Source organism: Sander lucioperca, chromosome 9, assembly GCF_008315115.2.
Source record: "Sander lucioperca isolate FBNREF2018 chromosome 9, SLUC_FBN_1.2, whole genome shotgun sequence".
NCBI lineage: Eukaryota > Metazoa > Chordata > Actinopteri > Perciformes > Percidae > Sander > Sander lucioperca.
The window spans coordinates 35,101,664-35,118,144 of record NC_050181.1 but is presented as its reverse complement, the minus strand read 5'-3'; the positions used below and the strand labels follow the sequence as shown (position 1 = coordinate 35,118,144).

The 16,481-nt window shown below is 42.3% G+C and overlaps 1 protein-coding gene across 1 annotated transcript; it reads right to left on the bottom strand.

Moving 5' to 3' along the window:
- Positions 1-7,537: 7,537 nt before the first annotated feature.
- dmbx1a (diencephalon/mesencephalon homeobox 1a) lies at positions 7,538-16,175 on the bottom strand. The gene is made up of 5 exons (XM_031281320.2): positions 15,937-16,175; positions 11,978-12,147; positions 11,388-11,566; positions 10,270-10,672; positions 7,538-9,785 (listed from the first exon to the last, which is right to left on the bottom strand). Exons 2-5 carry the CDS (start codon positions 12,129-12,131, stop codon positions 9,343-9,345), a joined length of 1,179 nt encoding a protein of 392 aa, XP_031137180.1. The 5' UTR covers positions 12,132-12,147; positions 15,937-16,175; the 3' UTR covers positions 7,538-9,342.
- Between the last annotated feature and the right edge of the window lie 306 nt (positions 16,176-16,481).

The window sequence follows — 16,481 nt, the reverse complement described above, 5'->3', positions numbered from 1 at the left end:
GTGTGTAAAGCCCTGTGTTAGGGAGACGCATGCTGTGTATTAGAAAGATGAATATTATGGATTTATCTACACAACCATGCTTCTGTTGCCTTTTCAAATACAATTTAAATGTTGCATTTCTTTGCTAATAAACACGCAAAAACACTGTAATGGTGTTATGTTTTCACCTAGTACCACACAAGCTGCTACTGAGTGAATGATCTTGTACACATTAGAAATGGCGGCCGTATATTAAAACTGAGCACCTATACTAGGTTGTAATATGACAGCAGAAGGGAGAAAGCAGCTGAAACCTAAACTTCTGAAGAGAAACGGGTGTTGCAGCCCTTTTATTTGTCTGAATGGGTTGATGACCTGCCACGACAGCGCCGGCGACGTGGAGGGGAACATTGTCCAATGTCGTGGAGGAAGTAAACCCATGACACAGTAGACACACTTTGTCTGTGCTGAGATATTTGGGCGCCCGCAATATCTTTGTTTGCATTGAACGTTCAGCTGAGGTTAATGCCTCCAGCGTGAGTTTAAATACACCTTCAGGAAGACAGGAACTTGAGGTTGGGATGGCACTACACTGCACTGTGTAATCCTAATTTCTCCTCAATTGAGATTTCATTAAATGCTTCTGTGTAATTCATCAAAGTCTCCCGAAACCTTCTTGAAGTATGTGAATATCAGTTGTGCGGCTCCTAAATTCTTGGTATTTTTCAACCCAGGACCCTATTTTCCCATGTTTTTGTGTCTAAGTAGCTAATGGGCAATATTTTTATTTATTTTAAAATTGGTCCAGTATTTAGCAAGAGCGCTGTAACCCAGCAGTCGCAAACCGGGCTGCAATGTAATCCTTTAGGACAGGGGTCTTCAAGGTTTTTTTAGGCCAAGGACCCCTTAGCTAAGAGACAGAGCATGGACCCTCCCACTACATTATCGAACAAAATGTAGTTGCATATTAAACTGGCCCTACAGTAATGTTTAGGGAGGCCTACAGTGGCATACAATACTAAGCTATTAAAATAAAAACTATTGGCATATTCATATATTCATACATCATGTTTTGATGTTAAAATGTGGCACAGTGAATCCTTAAGGTTTACTACTACTAATAATAATAATAACAAAGCTGAAGGCTCTGGCACCCATGGTGGTAAAATGTTGGATTCATGGATTTTTTTTAAACCATTGAACAATAATTTGGTGCCCCCCCCCCCCTGCATCAACTCTGAGGACCCCATGTTGAAGATCTATGCTTTAGGACAAATGTGCATCATACATGTACGTCCATTAAAAGTGCTGTTTTTGCCACTTGTTATTGTAAGTGTCTGACTACATTATGGTAGAAGAGATGGGGAAGTTGCTGTTATCCTGCCATACTTCTGTGTGTAACTGATTGCTGCCAGGTCAACATTTTAGCTAATAGCCTTAGCTTACCTCTGCTCTGTCTGCAGCTCTCCACTCTTGAAACAGCATTTTTTTTTTCTTTAGGAAAAGGTGCTTTGGAGTAGGGCTGTGCAATTAATCGAATTTTGATAGCGATTTCGATTTTGGCTCCTGACGATCACAAAAACAATGTCATTGGGAAAATCGATTATATTGAACATTACGTTTTGCAAGTAAACTCTTATTTTACCACCTGTTCTGAAGGGGAATTCAAAAAGGGAAACATCTTAAGGGAACTTTCAGAGTTTAAGGTGTTTTCACTGTTTTTTTTCTCCAAAAGTCAGTGAGTACGTTCATATGAAGGAAACCGAAACCGAACCCCGTCAAAAAGCCCAATATTCGGCCGAAGTTTTTCAAACCGCTGACTTCGACAAGTCACCTCCCGAGATTTCAGAACGAGACTTCACCATCTTTGCATAATGTGTTACAACAATGTAAGCCTGTCAGTGGCAAAAACAGCACTTTTAGTGGACGTACATTGACGGTGCACATTTGTCCTATAGGTTTACGTTGTAGCCGGTTTGCAGCTGCCGGTTACAGCGTTCTTGCTCAATACTGGACCAATTTCAAAGATGTTTGTTCACATCAATCTATTAGACACAAATGTATGGGAAAATCAATGGGTCCAGGTTGAAAAATATAGAAATTTCCCTTTAAGGTGTCTTTCGTAAAGAGACGCATGGTGACTTTTTACACCTACGGTGTAGGCTCTGCGTACAATCATAAATCAGCCTTAAGTTGTAGTTTGTGTATGTAAAGCAGATGCTGCTGTTCCTGCTGTGGTGTTTTCCAGCCCAGAGATAGAGATCAGATGGGTGTCTCAGGTGGCGGAGGCAGAGGGGATTTCACCGCTGGGGGGGGGGGGGGGGCTTTGTCGCAGACGTATTGTGTAGACTGAGCCCAGCAGGATACTGTTGCTCTCAGCCACAGGGCGGGTACAAAATGCTGTAGTTTTTTTTTTTTTTTCAGATTACAGCTGTTCTTATCTATTTTTTGAATCTCTATTTACCTTTTTATAGGCATCCAGTTGTCTGTTTGTGAAAGGATCTTTTGTCTCACGTTTCACTGAAACTCCTGTCACAGTACCTTCATTCTCTTTAGTTTTCTTTTTTTTTTATTCCATAATTCACAGTTAATGGCTGTTTTTCCAGGAAATTGCACTCCAACAAATAGATCTACGACCACGACAGTGACGCTCACAAATAGATTTGCAGACTTACTGGATCTCAAACCTCTGGAACGTTAAACATTCTGTCATGATTGCATTTGTGCTTTTCATAAATACTTGTGTTCATAATATGGTTGGGCCGGGCTGTACAATATTAGATAATATGTCAACTGTCAGAGATTTTGTCCATACCATTAATACAGAGGTAACAATATTTTTAACGACTCAGTTAAAGTTGCTAATCAATCCACAGGCACTCTTTTTGGGAAGTATTTAATTTGCAGAATAACTCATTACAGTCTGGTCATTTTTTTTCCATTAACAGTTTCTAAATTGATTTTCCAGTAAATTTGTTGTATCACAATATATATTGCTATGGGGATATAATAACATTTATTACCTACCTAATGTGTGTTGTAGAGTAAAATCTGGTGGCACATGCCTGAGAAGATCTAGTACATTCCCCATTGTAGCCCAGTCTTGCTTTTGTGTTACATTTGCTGATGTCACAACCTGTTCTCACTCCAAACTCGTAAAATACGGACGCTTGGGCAGTGGCTCTCAGCGTCAGATACGACACAAAAAGCACCCTTCAGCGTGTGTGTGGAACGCACCGGGGAGAGCAGCAGCTACACGGTGCTTGAAGATGACGTAGCATTAAGAGCGACAACGGTAGCGAGTAGTATGAAAGCCCAAAACAACACAGGACTTTCACCCAACGTGTCACGTTTTCCTAAACCCAACTGTCCCATTCTTCTTTACCTAAGCCCAACTGTCCCGTTCTTCTTTTCCTAAACCCAACTGTCCTGTTCTTCTTTACCTAAACCCAACTGTCCCGTTCTTCTTTTCCTAAACCCAACTGTCCCGTTCTTTTCCTAAACCCAACTGTCCCGTTTTTCTTTTCCTAAACCCAACTGTCTCGTTCTTCTTTACCTAAACCCAACTGTCCCGTTCTTCTTTTCCTAAACCCAACTGTCCCGTTCTTCTTTTCCTAAACCCAACTGTCCCGTTCTTCTTTTTCTAAACCCAACTGTCCCGTTCTTTTCCTAAACCCAACTGTCCCGTTCTTTTCCTAAACCCAACTGTCCCGTTCTTCTTTTTCTAAACCCAACTGTCCCGTTCTTTACCTAAACCCAACTGTCCCGTTCTTCTTTTCCTAAACCCAACTGTCCCGTTCTTCTTTTCCTAAACCCAACTGTCACGTTCTTATTTTCCTAAACCCAGCTGTCCCGTTCTTATTTTCCTAAACCCAGCTGTCCCTTTCTTCTTTTCCTAAACCCAGCTGTCCCGTTCTTCTTTTTCTAAACCCAACTGTCCCGTTCTTTTCCTAAACCCAACTGTCCCGTTCTTCTTTTTCTAAACCCAACTGTCCCGTTCTTTTCCTAAACCCAGCTGTCCCGTTCTTCTTTTTCTAAACCCAACTGTCCCGTTCTTTTCCTAAACCCAACTGTCCCGTTCTTCTTTTCCTAAACCCAACTGTCCCGTTCTTCTTTTCCTAAACCCAACTGTCCCGTTCTTCTTCTCCTAAACCCATCCGTCCTTTTCTTGTCCCGTGTGTCATGGAAACGTACCTTTTTATAAGCCCACCCATGACCTTTTCCTTAACCTAACTGCGTCCAAAGTGGCGCTAATAGTCCTGACCCAACGCGTTTAGATAAAGCGAGTTTAGATATGACGCTAAAGGAGACTTTTAGCGTCAAAGGCACCTGACCAAGCGTCCGTATTTTACGTGGGAGTGGGAGTGAGAATGTGTTGGATGTCACGTGAGATATTTACACACTTTTAGTTGCCGCCATTTTTCCCTTCAGAACTACAGACTGTGCTTTAAGTCGCTCCAAACGAGCTTTGTACACAAGCCATACACTCAGAATGTGAGTAAGCTTTCTGCGATAGACACAGTCCTCCAAGATGTGGCTGAGAGCACTGGTGTTTGGTTCACTGAGGCCCACGTTGGGAAATGCAACCGTGGGTTTAGGCTGCAGCCAGATTAAGAAGAGAGAGAATGGGGGTTTTCTTCTCTCTAAGAAGATTACCCGGGGAGGGGCGAGATGGCAGTCAGAGTGTTTAAGAAAAAAAAAAGGACAAGAAGAAAATGGAAGATGAAGTGGAACTAAAGGAGGGTGGCCCAGGATACACAGTTTAGCCACCTGTTGTCTGCCTCTTGATATCACTCCTGTCGTTGTTTCTCCATCTCTATAACCGTCTATCTTTGCTCTGACTCTGCCCTATTCATTATTAAACATAAAAAAGGCCAAGCATTACTGCCATGTTACATTTCTTTAGAGAAGTTTCACCCTCTTGCACCATGTAGGAGTTAAATTTATTTGAGCATTATGTTTACAGGCAAGCTTTTTTCTACATGTGTATGTGCAGCTGTGAGCCTGATTGTACTTGTGCTTCCCTCTCCGTTAAGTTCCTGCTGGTGGTTTTCCAGGAGGGCTTTGATGTGTAACTGGGCAATGGGCTATTAGAGGGATTTCCCTGGGCCTGACAGCTCCGAGAATATGCGGCGAAATGGCAATGCCAGTGAGCTAAAAGAATGCTGGAAACAGGATTAGGATCATATTCTGGCAGACCCTGTCACCTCCTCAATGGGCCCAAGGTTTCTAACGCTGGCACTTTTCATTCTCGCCATGGTTAAAACCTTTAAGAGAACCATGGAGAGGAGGGAGAGAAAAAAAGCACTGATTGAATGGTACACTGTGATTTTTGTGTGGGGGGCTTGCTCGTGTGTGTGTGTGTGTGTGTGTGTGTGTGTGTGTGTGTGTGTGCGTGTGTGGTGGACATGCGTGAGTCTGTATGAATGCCAGCAAATGATCACGTATATATAGTGAGAGAGGGAGAGAAAGAAGGAAAAAGATGAGAGAGAAGAAATAGAGAAGAGGAGAGAGATGTGGTGAAAGAAAGTTCATGTTACGTATTTGCAGTCGCGGTGTAACATTTCAGACACAGACCTTAAAATATGTAGAGCATTACTTTGTGCAGTCTTAAAAAAACTAACTAATAATAATAAAACAAATCCAAATGAGCGTAAATCGTTTTTTTAGCTATGATATATAAGTGATTTACTGACCCATTCGCAGTTTCACTGTACCGGCCGTGTGTAGATTAAACATTAAACATCATGGCCATTCCTATTCTGTATGTTTATGTAGTTACATACTTGTGAAATATTATACCTGGCCATAACAAAAACAAACAAAAACTAAATATATAAAATCTAAACTTTCCTGAAAAACTGAAAACAAACTAAAACTAGCAAACACACTGTAAACTAACTAAAACTCAACTAAAATGAAATAAAAAAAAAAAAGTCAAAAATAAATAAAAACTAACTGAAAATTCTAAACTATTCTAACCTCGGTTATGACAACTCAAATCTTAAAGTGGAACTGTCTGACACAATTAAGCTATTGTGTTCATAGCTTCAGACTGCTGGCAACTGGGTACATTTTTTTCGAACTTCACACACACACAGACACACACGTCTGCACTTGCTTAAAGGAAAGTAGATGGAGATACGTGTGTGCCTATAAATAGGTGGTTATGGGGGTGAAGTGGTGAATATACAGCCCTGAGTGTTAGAGATGGAAGCACCTGATCCAGCATCAAGGGCTCAACACACTTGACCCTGCAGCAGTACAATCTAGCAATCCCTGTTCAACCCCCAGGGTGTGTGTGTGTGTGTGTGTGTGTTTTGGGGGATGGCTGTTAAGAAAAGAGAGAACATTTGGAACAAGACTATTGTGTTATGTTCTCTGCTGCAGAGCCCCATGGGAGGAAATCCTGCCGCCGTGTACCAGGACAGTTTCTCTGGCTAACAAGGACATTGACTCCTGCTGCGTATCCACACCACAATCTGATCAGTCAGGCGAGGAGGACACACAACATGTACAGTATGTGGTGTAATAAAAATACAACAAGGTTAGGGTGAGGTGTTACACCCACATTAACGCTGCTAATCTGCTAAGATCATTATCCCACTCTATCCGATGGTTGGATACTGGTCATTCATAACGGTCAGGGAAATTGCTCAATGCATCAGCCGAGGTGCATTTGTTATTTACACACACTGAAGGGGACATATAAATGATGTTAAAGGCTGATTCAATTAACAGCAGAGCAATGTCACACAGCCACGTAAAGTTTAGTGTGGGAAGAACAAGGGCACAGTTCTGTGCGTGTGTGTGTGTGTGTGCGTGTGTGTGCGTGTGTGTGTGTGTGTGTGTGTGTGTGTGTGTGTGTGTGTGTGTGTGTGTGTGAGCGAGAGAGAGAGAGAGAGAGTGTGTGTGAGAGCAGGGTTGGGGTGGGGGTCTGTGCGTTTTGACAAACCATGCTGTTAAAGATATAATAGCAGCATAATCACCGCCCCAGGCCGTCATTCTTCAGGATAATGGCCTGCTTATTCATTGTGGATGGCTTATGTTTCCATGCAGCCTTTTTTATTTTTCAGATTACATTGTCTTTTTTCTGTCTCTTTTGCTCCAAAACACTCTTTGTGTCCATGCAAATTCTGATACGTTTTTTTAATTGTTCTCTCAATTTCACCTTCTTCCCATCCCTTCACCTACCGTACTCTAATTTTTAAGGCTTAACTATATAACCTGCATTATATTCTACTTGCTTTTTTACGTATATATTTTACTTTGGCCAAAGTAGGAATTTTAACCCACCTATGTTCCACCAGAGTTCTTTTTGTACGCTCGATGAATAGGTTTTAAAGTTAGTGTACTCATTGCAAGGTGGATTAGCAGACACATTCAAACATAAGATCCTAAAGCTTATATAGCTCCTTGTTCTATTTCTAATTCATGCTGTTTTTTTGACATTTCTATGACAGATTTTAACTGTGGCCCTGCACACCACCCTTGTCAGTGTTTGGCCATTACCACAATTTTACTGTGTAAATACGCAGCACAGATAGTTTAAAGATCGCCAAGCAATATTTTTATTTGCGATTTATTTTACAACAACACTAGTTCAAGTCTACATTGTTAGGGAGGAGTAAAGGAAACAACACTGCTGATGGTCCGCTCACTCTCTCCTCCACCATAATACATCTATCTACCACTGGACTAAGTAGTTTGACAGAGACAGTGTGTGGGGGGGGGGACAGCATTAGAATAATAGCAACAACAGAACTTAAATAGAGTCAAGACAGCAGTACACAGAGGACTCAGATCAGTTCACTGAAATCTGTTCACTTTCTTTGACTTCAGGTGTTCCTGTCTGGATTGCAATATACAGAAGGTGACGGTTTCCCAGCAATCCATATTTGTAAAATTGCTTCTTTCTAGCCGAATCCCGCGAAGAAACTGAACATATTTAAAATAGGAATTCAACCCAGCAGCGTTACACAGACAACCAAGAGAGGAGGAGTAGACGGGGCTGCCGGTGAGCTCAGCAAATACAATCTTACAATCTGACAGCTAAAGGTCTGACAGAGTCCATTATCAATTACACAACATAATAGGGACTTTACAATTACCTTACCAGTAAACATTAATAGATAGACTTTTTTTGTATTTTAAATATTAAAATAATGTGCATTTTTTTCATTAGCTTCCAGAACACATTAACAGAAAACATCAGAGACGTGTGTGATTCTCCTCAAGTGCTAACAGTCGGTCTGACTTTCGATGAAAAGCTGCATGTTTCCTCAAGAGAATATTAAGGCGAGAATAACTGCTGACAAAATATGGGTCAAGATGTTTTTTTTTCCAAACTGTCCAAATGTGTTTACCATATCATTTTGTATTCAAAGGGAATTGATCGATGGTAGAGTGATTCCAATCATGTTGCTACCTTAATTGACCGTTTTAGTACACGGACCTTTTTGAATTTTATAAAGACGGTCTTAAATGGTATGCATGTTCATAATTGCATTTGCCCCAGCTCCCTCAGCCCAGGGCAAAATGTAATTAAAAGCTTTGAGAATTTAGTCACTGAAATCATTTCCTCATTATCAAGCCAGCCTCTGTACAAAGTGGCATATTACTGGCCACTAAACTGGTAAATTAGTCACTTTTAATTATGCTGTTGAGGACAACATGGTTTGGAGTTTATTTTTATTAATGCGCTGTTATGTAGCACATGCTATGTACATAACCATGTTGCTTAATTGAAATGTCAATGGTCCTGTGACAGAAATGCTCTCTTTGCTGCGCGAGCGATCCCTTTTTTCCCTCCTGGCCAACGGGCCTAATTCCTTCAAAAGTGCCTCATTATTCACATTATTCTTGTAAACATTATTTGCATTGTCTTTTAAACCGAGTGCATCCATCGTCAGCTGTGTACATTGTTATTTTTTTGGAATTATTTCAGATGTTAAGAAGGTCCAGCATTACGTGTGGTGGAAACATCATCATCAAATGAGTCAGGAATACGTTCTCTGTCCTCTGAGTCGGGACATTCATTTGATCCGTCGCATTATTCTAGCAACGTTCAAAAAAAATTTCGGTTCTCTTTTCCAGAGGTTATATGTTTGGACCTTGAGCTGCAACGGAAGCTAGGAGAAATCAGACCAGCTGTTGGGAGTTGTGGTCTGCCTTGAAAAGCTGTTAAATGGAGTTCTGTAGGTCCAGTGCATGATGGCATGTTTTATTTTTGGACATCTCTGCATGTCCTCTGCCCATCTACTTGAGAAGGGCTTTAGTATAACTATCACAGTCACACAGACACGCAGTGGGATGGGCTGATGTGTAGGCCTAGTTTACATTGTCCTCCATGCGATCTGATTCTCAGTTAGACATTGTGTCCAGTCCCAGCGAGGCAGCATGCTGCTTGGCCCTCAGACGCAGGTTCTCGATGCTGGTGGTCTTGCTGTTGTGGCTGGCGAGGCCGCCTGCAGCCGACGCCTGCAGCAGCGGGCTGTTCCACACCTGCTGGGCGTGATGGGACAGGGACTGGTAGTAAGACTGGCAGGGCAGAGAGCCCAGCGGCGCGGGGGGCATGTTAACATTCATCCCCAGGTAGGGAAGGGAAGATGGGGCAGAGAGGTCAAAGGCTGGGTAGTGCACCAGGTTGTTGGTGGCAGCCATGTGCTGGCGGAACTGCTCCTGCAGACGGAACAGGCTGAGAGGGGAGGAGGAGTAAGAGTGGCTCTGAGAGAGGGGGGCGCTGCTGGCCAGGCCGCCGCTGGAGGAGGAGGGGGGGGTCACGGACGGAGAAACCAGGGGAGAGTCTGGACAGAGAGAAGAGTGGAGTTTCATTATTCAGTCAGCTGATGAGTACAGTCATGCAGTCATTGCAGATGAGGGATGCCGTGAAGTAAGTTTGTGAAGGATAAAAAAGGGAATTGATGGAATGAATGGTTTATTTCGAACAACATACGAAAGAATACACAAAAAAAAACATAAAACACAAGACACAAAAGTAGTCTACTATGAAAAAAAGAATAAGCTAAATAAATAAATACTTTAGTCTGAAAGGGAGTAGGAGGAAGCAAAATGCTTTTCGGGTACTACACTGTTTTGAAATGTCCATACCTTTACAGCTTTAAATACAAAAATAAACCTTATTGGAGTGTTATAATATAAATATAACTGCAAACATCAAAAGAAAATTGCCGACCAATCAATCACCGATCAGGTGATATTCCATCATTTCCTTAATGAAATAAATGGAATTGAGCTCCTTGTCAGAGTGAAAATCAAACATTTTCTTACCTGGTTTAGGGCTGAGTCTTTTGCAACCTGGAGAAACGTCGCCGGGAGTCACTGCTCTCTCACACTTCATCTCCTCTCTCTGGGATTTACTCTCGTCCTCCTTATCTGTGGCGTTGTCCTCGGTCGCCGACTCGCTGCCAGAGTGTTCTGCTGACGTGACGTTGAGCTCCATGTCCAGCGGTACAGCATGGACTACAGGACCCTCTGTCTCCAGAGACGAGGCGGAGGAGGAGGAGGAGGATGGAGGAGGGAGCTGGCTGTCAGGAAGGATAGTTGTGGAAGGAGGTGCGTCCTCCTTCTCGCTCCCTCCTTCCCCTGACGCCTCCTTCTGCTTCTGGAGCTGCTCCTTCTGGAGGCTGCGCTGCTTCTTACGGAACTTGGCTCTGCGGTTTTTGAACCAAACCTGATGGCAGACGGGGAGAAGAGGGCGAGTTAGACGGAGAACATGCCGAAAAAAAGATGTACGACAACAGTGGATGAAAACTGTAGTAGGGACTTTAACACACACTAAATGGTTGATTTCAGTCAGCCTCAAGTGATTGAGTGGCAAATGAAAAGCCCAAAAAGTCAATAAGTGACAGCAATAACAAGCATGTCCAGAAGGCCGTAAAATAATGAACTTTCAGTTTAAAAGCAAATGATCATAATCAAACTTAAATCAGTTTAATCATTATTAATAGTAGTTTAACTGGCGCTGTATTTAAGCATTTATTGTCTTCAGTTGGATAAGCTACCTTTTCTTTTGTGCAGTCGTAAGTGTAAAGCTTAATTTATGTGTGAGCAAGGCTTAATAAATACTTCCTACAATTAGGTTGGCCAGTGTAAATTATGCCTATGGGCACAGTGAATCCTCATTACCTCTATCTGTGGATGGCTACCTTAGTGGCCTATAGGCCAGTATCAATATTCTTTCCACAAATAAGCTGATTTATATTTACTAATAATATGTTGGATTCATGTTAAGACATTTTTTTATTTTTTTTAAACTTTCAAAAATTGAACAATAATTTGGCAACACGTAATAAAACCACAATTAAGCATTAAAAGCCCGTCTAAACTCCCTACCAGTAGGCTATATTTTTAGTCGACAGTGTTCCCCCCCCCCCCTATAGCAGTACCTGCACACGGGCCTCGGGCAGGTTGGTGCACATGGCCAGCCGCTCCCTCATCACCACATCCGGGTAGTGGGTCTTTTGGAAAGTCTTCTCCAGTGCTTCCAGCTGCTGCGCGGTGAAGGCCGTGCGGCTCCGGCGCTGTTTGCGGTGCTGAGAGCCGTAGCGAGCCTCCAGGATGATGTCTTGAAATGCGCAGCCGTTGGAAAGGAAACACACACACGGCAAGTTTATTTTACTGGCCACGGTGGGAATATGTCTAGCTACTTACTTTATTTGCATGCATTGTTTCATTCATTCGTTCGGCTGTTTCTAAAGCTGACGAAATAACTTCGACTGATTATTAGCCTAATATTACAAAGCTATGTCACTTATAGGCTACTGAACTGCATATAGAAACATTAAGTGAAATACAAAACGATGGCTTCTGTTTTCAATAAAAGCTAATTGATGCTAATTTGTTTGGAGGCAGAACAACAACCTGGAAGGTGTGTGTGTGTGTGTGTGTGTGTGTGTGTGTGTGTGTGTGTGTGTGTGTGTGTGTGTGTGTGTGTGTGTGTGTGCGTGCGTGCGTGCGCACGTGTGCACTCAATTACCAGCCAGTCTCTCTGCCAGTGTGAGCGCGTGCACGGAGGGCCGGTAGTCGGGCGCGTGCTGCGCCTGTTGCGCGGCCTGCTGGTGCAGGTTGTACATGGCGCTGAGGGAGTTCATGGCGTGCAGAGAGTAGCCGTTCACCCCGTAGTGCTGCATGCTGAGAGGCTGCTACCTGCGGAAGGGAACACAGGATGGTTGGGCTTTATCAGACAGAGGGGGGGGGGGGGGGCTGCCGATAGACACGCTGTTATAGTATTGATGAACATGCGATCTCAAACCAACCCTTCCGTTTTGATCAGAATAACTCAGTCATATGTCATAGGCTATAGTCACAGTCTGTATGACCCTTAACCCCCCCACCCATAGACACTACACTTTGCATTTAGCTCCATCCTGGACTATACACCTGCCCATTGCATATTCTATATATATTTGCACATGCTGCACTCAATGCATTCAGACTCTTTTTCCTTTTTATCTTATGTTATACAGTTATTTTGTATATATGTGTTTCTGTAGGCCTATTTATTGTTTATTTCGTATTCATGTTTGGTTGTTTATGTAGGCCTATGCATCAAATTCCTTACAAGTGTTATTTATTATTTACTTGGCAATAAACCCTATTCTGATTCTGATTCCGAGGCTATGACACACGCGAGTTTTTTTTTATTATTATTAGTAAAAGACAGCAGATCCTCGCGCTCAAGGGCCAATAGATTTTAATGTGCGCACTCAGACCAAAGTGTTATCCATTAACATCCAATTATCGCTGTGTTCAATCCATTAATTATACAAAAGACTTTTAATTGGGGTAATTATCACTCGTTCCCGTAATGAACCGTGACGGATGCCTTATTCATGAATTTATTCACGTGGTTTCTGTGATCCCGGACAAGCCAAATCCCCATTGAAAACGGTGCTTTGACAGATCAAGGCGTTGATGAAATGTGCTTTTGGAAAATGAAATAAGGAGATTTGTTCCGGGTCTCGGTGGCAAAACCTGTAACCGGATAGCAGGATTATTTTTTTAATAGGCTATGATTACGGAAATGCTGTCCTCACTAAGTGCTGTTCAGTTTTAGTGACTGGCTTTTTCAAAGTCTTGCAACCATTAACAGCAAAGCTTGCGATTTTATTTTGGGTACTTTTATGTTATTTGTAATTAACAATTAAGCCTACAGATAGTTGCCGCTTTTACTGATACGGACAGATTCATTTCTTGAAGTAAAACATCCATGTTCGTTCACATGGCATCAATTTTCCAAACTCTATTTTGTAGTTCTCCTTCACGGCCCGAGATTTAGATGAAGCGCTCGAGGACACGATTAGATATGTATTAGCACGGAGGAGGCTGACAGGAGGGAATATCTCCGAGGCCCAAGCAGTTATTAGAACTATCACATAGAGACCACAGGGAAAAGATACCCATCTGTCTGCTGTATGACAGGTATACAGTACCCAGGGAACTGGTTAAGTTCTTTAGACTTATGTACAGGTAGGCCACTTCTTAATATTTCTGATTATCATTTGACTTATTTCGTTTTGGCTGTATTTAATTTGACTAATTCACAACGCTTTAGGCCTATTATGTCAACAACTGAATAACAACAAATCAGCATTTGCTGTTACAAATACTTTCTAAGTAATTCCAATGTTTTAGATTTTAGAACCGTTTGCCCATGCATGCTCTGAAATGAGGCTGGATATCACTGGTTGACATCTTTTGATTATGACTTGATCATTTGTATTAATATTATATTACTATTATTATTATTATTATTATTATTATTATTATTATTATTATTATTATTGTTATTATAATACTATTGGATTAAAATAGGCCAATTACTATACCTATTTTATAAGTCTGGGTGGTCGTTCTCCTGAAAGGCAGTTTTTCTACCCATTTTTCTGTGTGTGTGTGTGTGTGTGTGTGTGTGTGTGTGTGTGTGTGTGTGTGTGTGTGTGTGTGTGTGTGTGTATGTGTGTGTGTGTGTGTGTGTGTGTGTGTGTGTGTGCGCGTGTGATGCCCGCAGTGCTTATTCCCAGCCTATTAAGTGGCTGCGGCGGCTGATGAATGTGATCAGAGGGCAGTGGGGAATAGTTTAATTCGCCGGGACAGAAGGTGCTTCGCTAAACATTTACTTTACTCCCCCAAGTATTTGAGTTGAATGGGCCCCCCCCACCTCCCCGTATCTCCCCCCCTCCCCTTCCCCTCTCTGGCGGCCTCTTATCCCATCGCCCCGGGGCAACGTTTTGGCTGAGATGTATGGCCTCTCCGCGGGTAAAAATATGCATGTTGATCCCCATTTGGCTCCCCGTCTAATGGAAGTGCAAATAGGTTTCGACTGCGAGGCCCTCCATTCATCATCAACGCTGACACGGACGGACGTACAGTGGGGCTGACTGGTTAGCTCTTGGTTGGAGTTCCCGCGTGTGCGTTTGTGTGGGCAAATGTGCGTGCGTGTTCTAGTAGGCGAATAGGCCAACGATTCTCCACAGTTGCGTTTTTTCCTTTTCTGTATTCTCTGAAAATGAAGGCGTAGGATATACATTTCAATCGGATTACGCTTTAAATCACTCCAAATGCAGGCCTATAAAGGACAGAAATGCACCATGTATCTATGTAAACATGTCTCCAAATGAGCAGATTATGTACACCTGCAAGCACTGATGAAAGTTTGAGGGACTTAAACGTCTGCCATCACTCTTTGCAAAATGCAATCATCTGCAAATAAAAAGTATCATGATCTCAGCTGAATGCTTTTAGACTTTTTGGCCCTCTATTTTGTGTCCAAGTACACTTTTTGGTTTAAAGCCATGCCTTCTCATGATAGCCAGCTTTACCAACCTTTTATATTTACCACTACATCTCTGCTTATAGCCTGTATCCTCCTGCCCATATCAAATTCAGCACAATAGCTCATCCCTGTGAGCCTGTCAGTGCCGTTATTGTCATTCATAAGCCCCTCTCTCTGCTCCAGGCACTGCATGGGCCCTCCTGGCAGCCCTGCGCAATGCTTCGATTATCAAACCGTCATTATGTAAATTGGCATGTACAGTGCAACTCTTTGATCCGACTAAATTAGGAAAAATGTTATTTGCTAACAGCCCTCAGGGGCATGAGTCGACCTGACAGTCTGCTCTTTGCTGTGTCACAGTGTGAACTGTCAGAGGGCCAGCGACGTGTCTCTGGTATTTTCTCTCAGTTGTTATTATGGAGGATAGCCTATGTATTATGCAGAAGCCAGACTGAAATTTAAATGTATGCCAGGCTATTGTCTGTTAAAGCATTCTAGGATTCCGATGTCACTGCGACATTATTTTGTATAACGAAAAAGCATACAAGACATAACCGTAACATTTTTAGGGGGGAAAAAAACAGTAGACAAACCTCACATTACTTTGTCGTGCTTCTGTTATTTTTGTTCCACTTTAGGCTAATTTCAGATGTTGTAAAAGTGTAACCAAAGGAGGGTCGAACAGGAGTTCCTTTAATTTTGGCTATGTCATTTTTTTTGGCTCGTGCATTTAAAAAAAAAAAAAAAGGTAGGCTAGCTACGTGTTAAGGGTCATGCAGCCTTTTTGTTTTGTATTAATTAGGCTATTTGTAATGTGACGCAGGTTACATTTTGGGTTGCACCCTGTAACTTAAAAATATTAGATCTTTCATAACAAATACTACATTTTTATTGGAGGAACTGCTTTCGTCTCCACTAAATTGAAAGCAAAAAAAATCTACATTTGATATAGGCTTATCGTAGCCTATGTATGGTTTTGTTGGCTACTTAACAAACACGTATTTAGAGTCAATTTAGCTGAAATTAGCCTACTTTAGAGGTTGATAAAAATGGGAACCAGCTTAACATGAACATTAAAGCATGTTTGAACAAAAAAAACGCAACGTGTGAGAAAAAAAGTGTAGCTTAACTGAATGAAGAGATAGTAAAAAAGTGTTTACCTCTTGTAGAGACAGTTGTCTTTTCCGTCACTTCTTACACAGACAGCGGAGAATCCGAGCTCGTCAACTTCCAGCTGCCGTGTGTTGCTTTCCTAATGCCCACCGTTCCCGTCCTTTTGTCCGACAGTGAGATAACAAATCGGGGCAAATGTAAAAGTCATCCAGTCTGTTGCTTCACTTCAAGTCCGCCCGCTCGCGCTCCACCTGCTTCTCTCGTTGTGTCTCGCGCAGAGCTGGGAAGCCGCCATCTGCTGGTGCGCGAGAGCCCGGCGGAGGGATTTTAAGGAGAGCTTCGCGGGGGTCATGCCGGCTTTCTATTGGCTCTCCGTGCTGTCAGTCAAGTCAATCAGACAGCTGAACGTCCAGCGGCAGACTCTAGCGCGCTGACATCTGGAGTTATTTCCATATGTGATCAATTTAAGCACCTTATGTCCACTTAATCTCTCCGCATCTGTGTACACGATGTTTTCTGTTTTTTTTTTTTTTCTTTTCTTTCATTTATTGAAATTGATAAACATTCTCCAAACGTGAAGATTTAAGCTTCT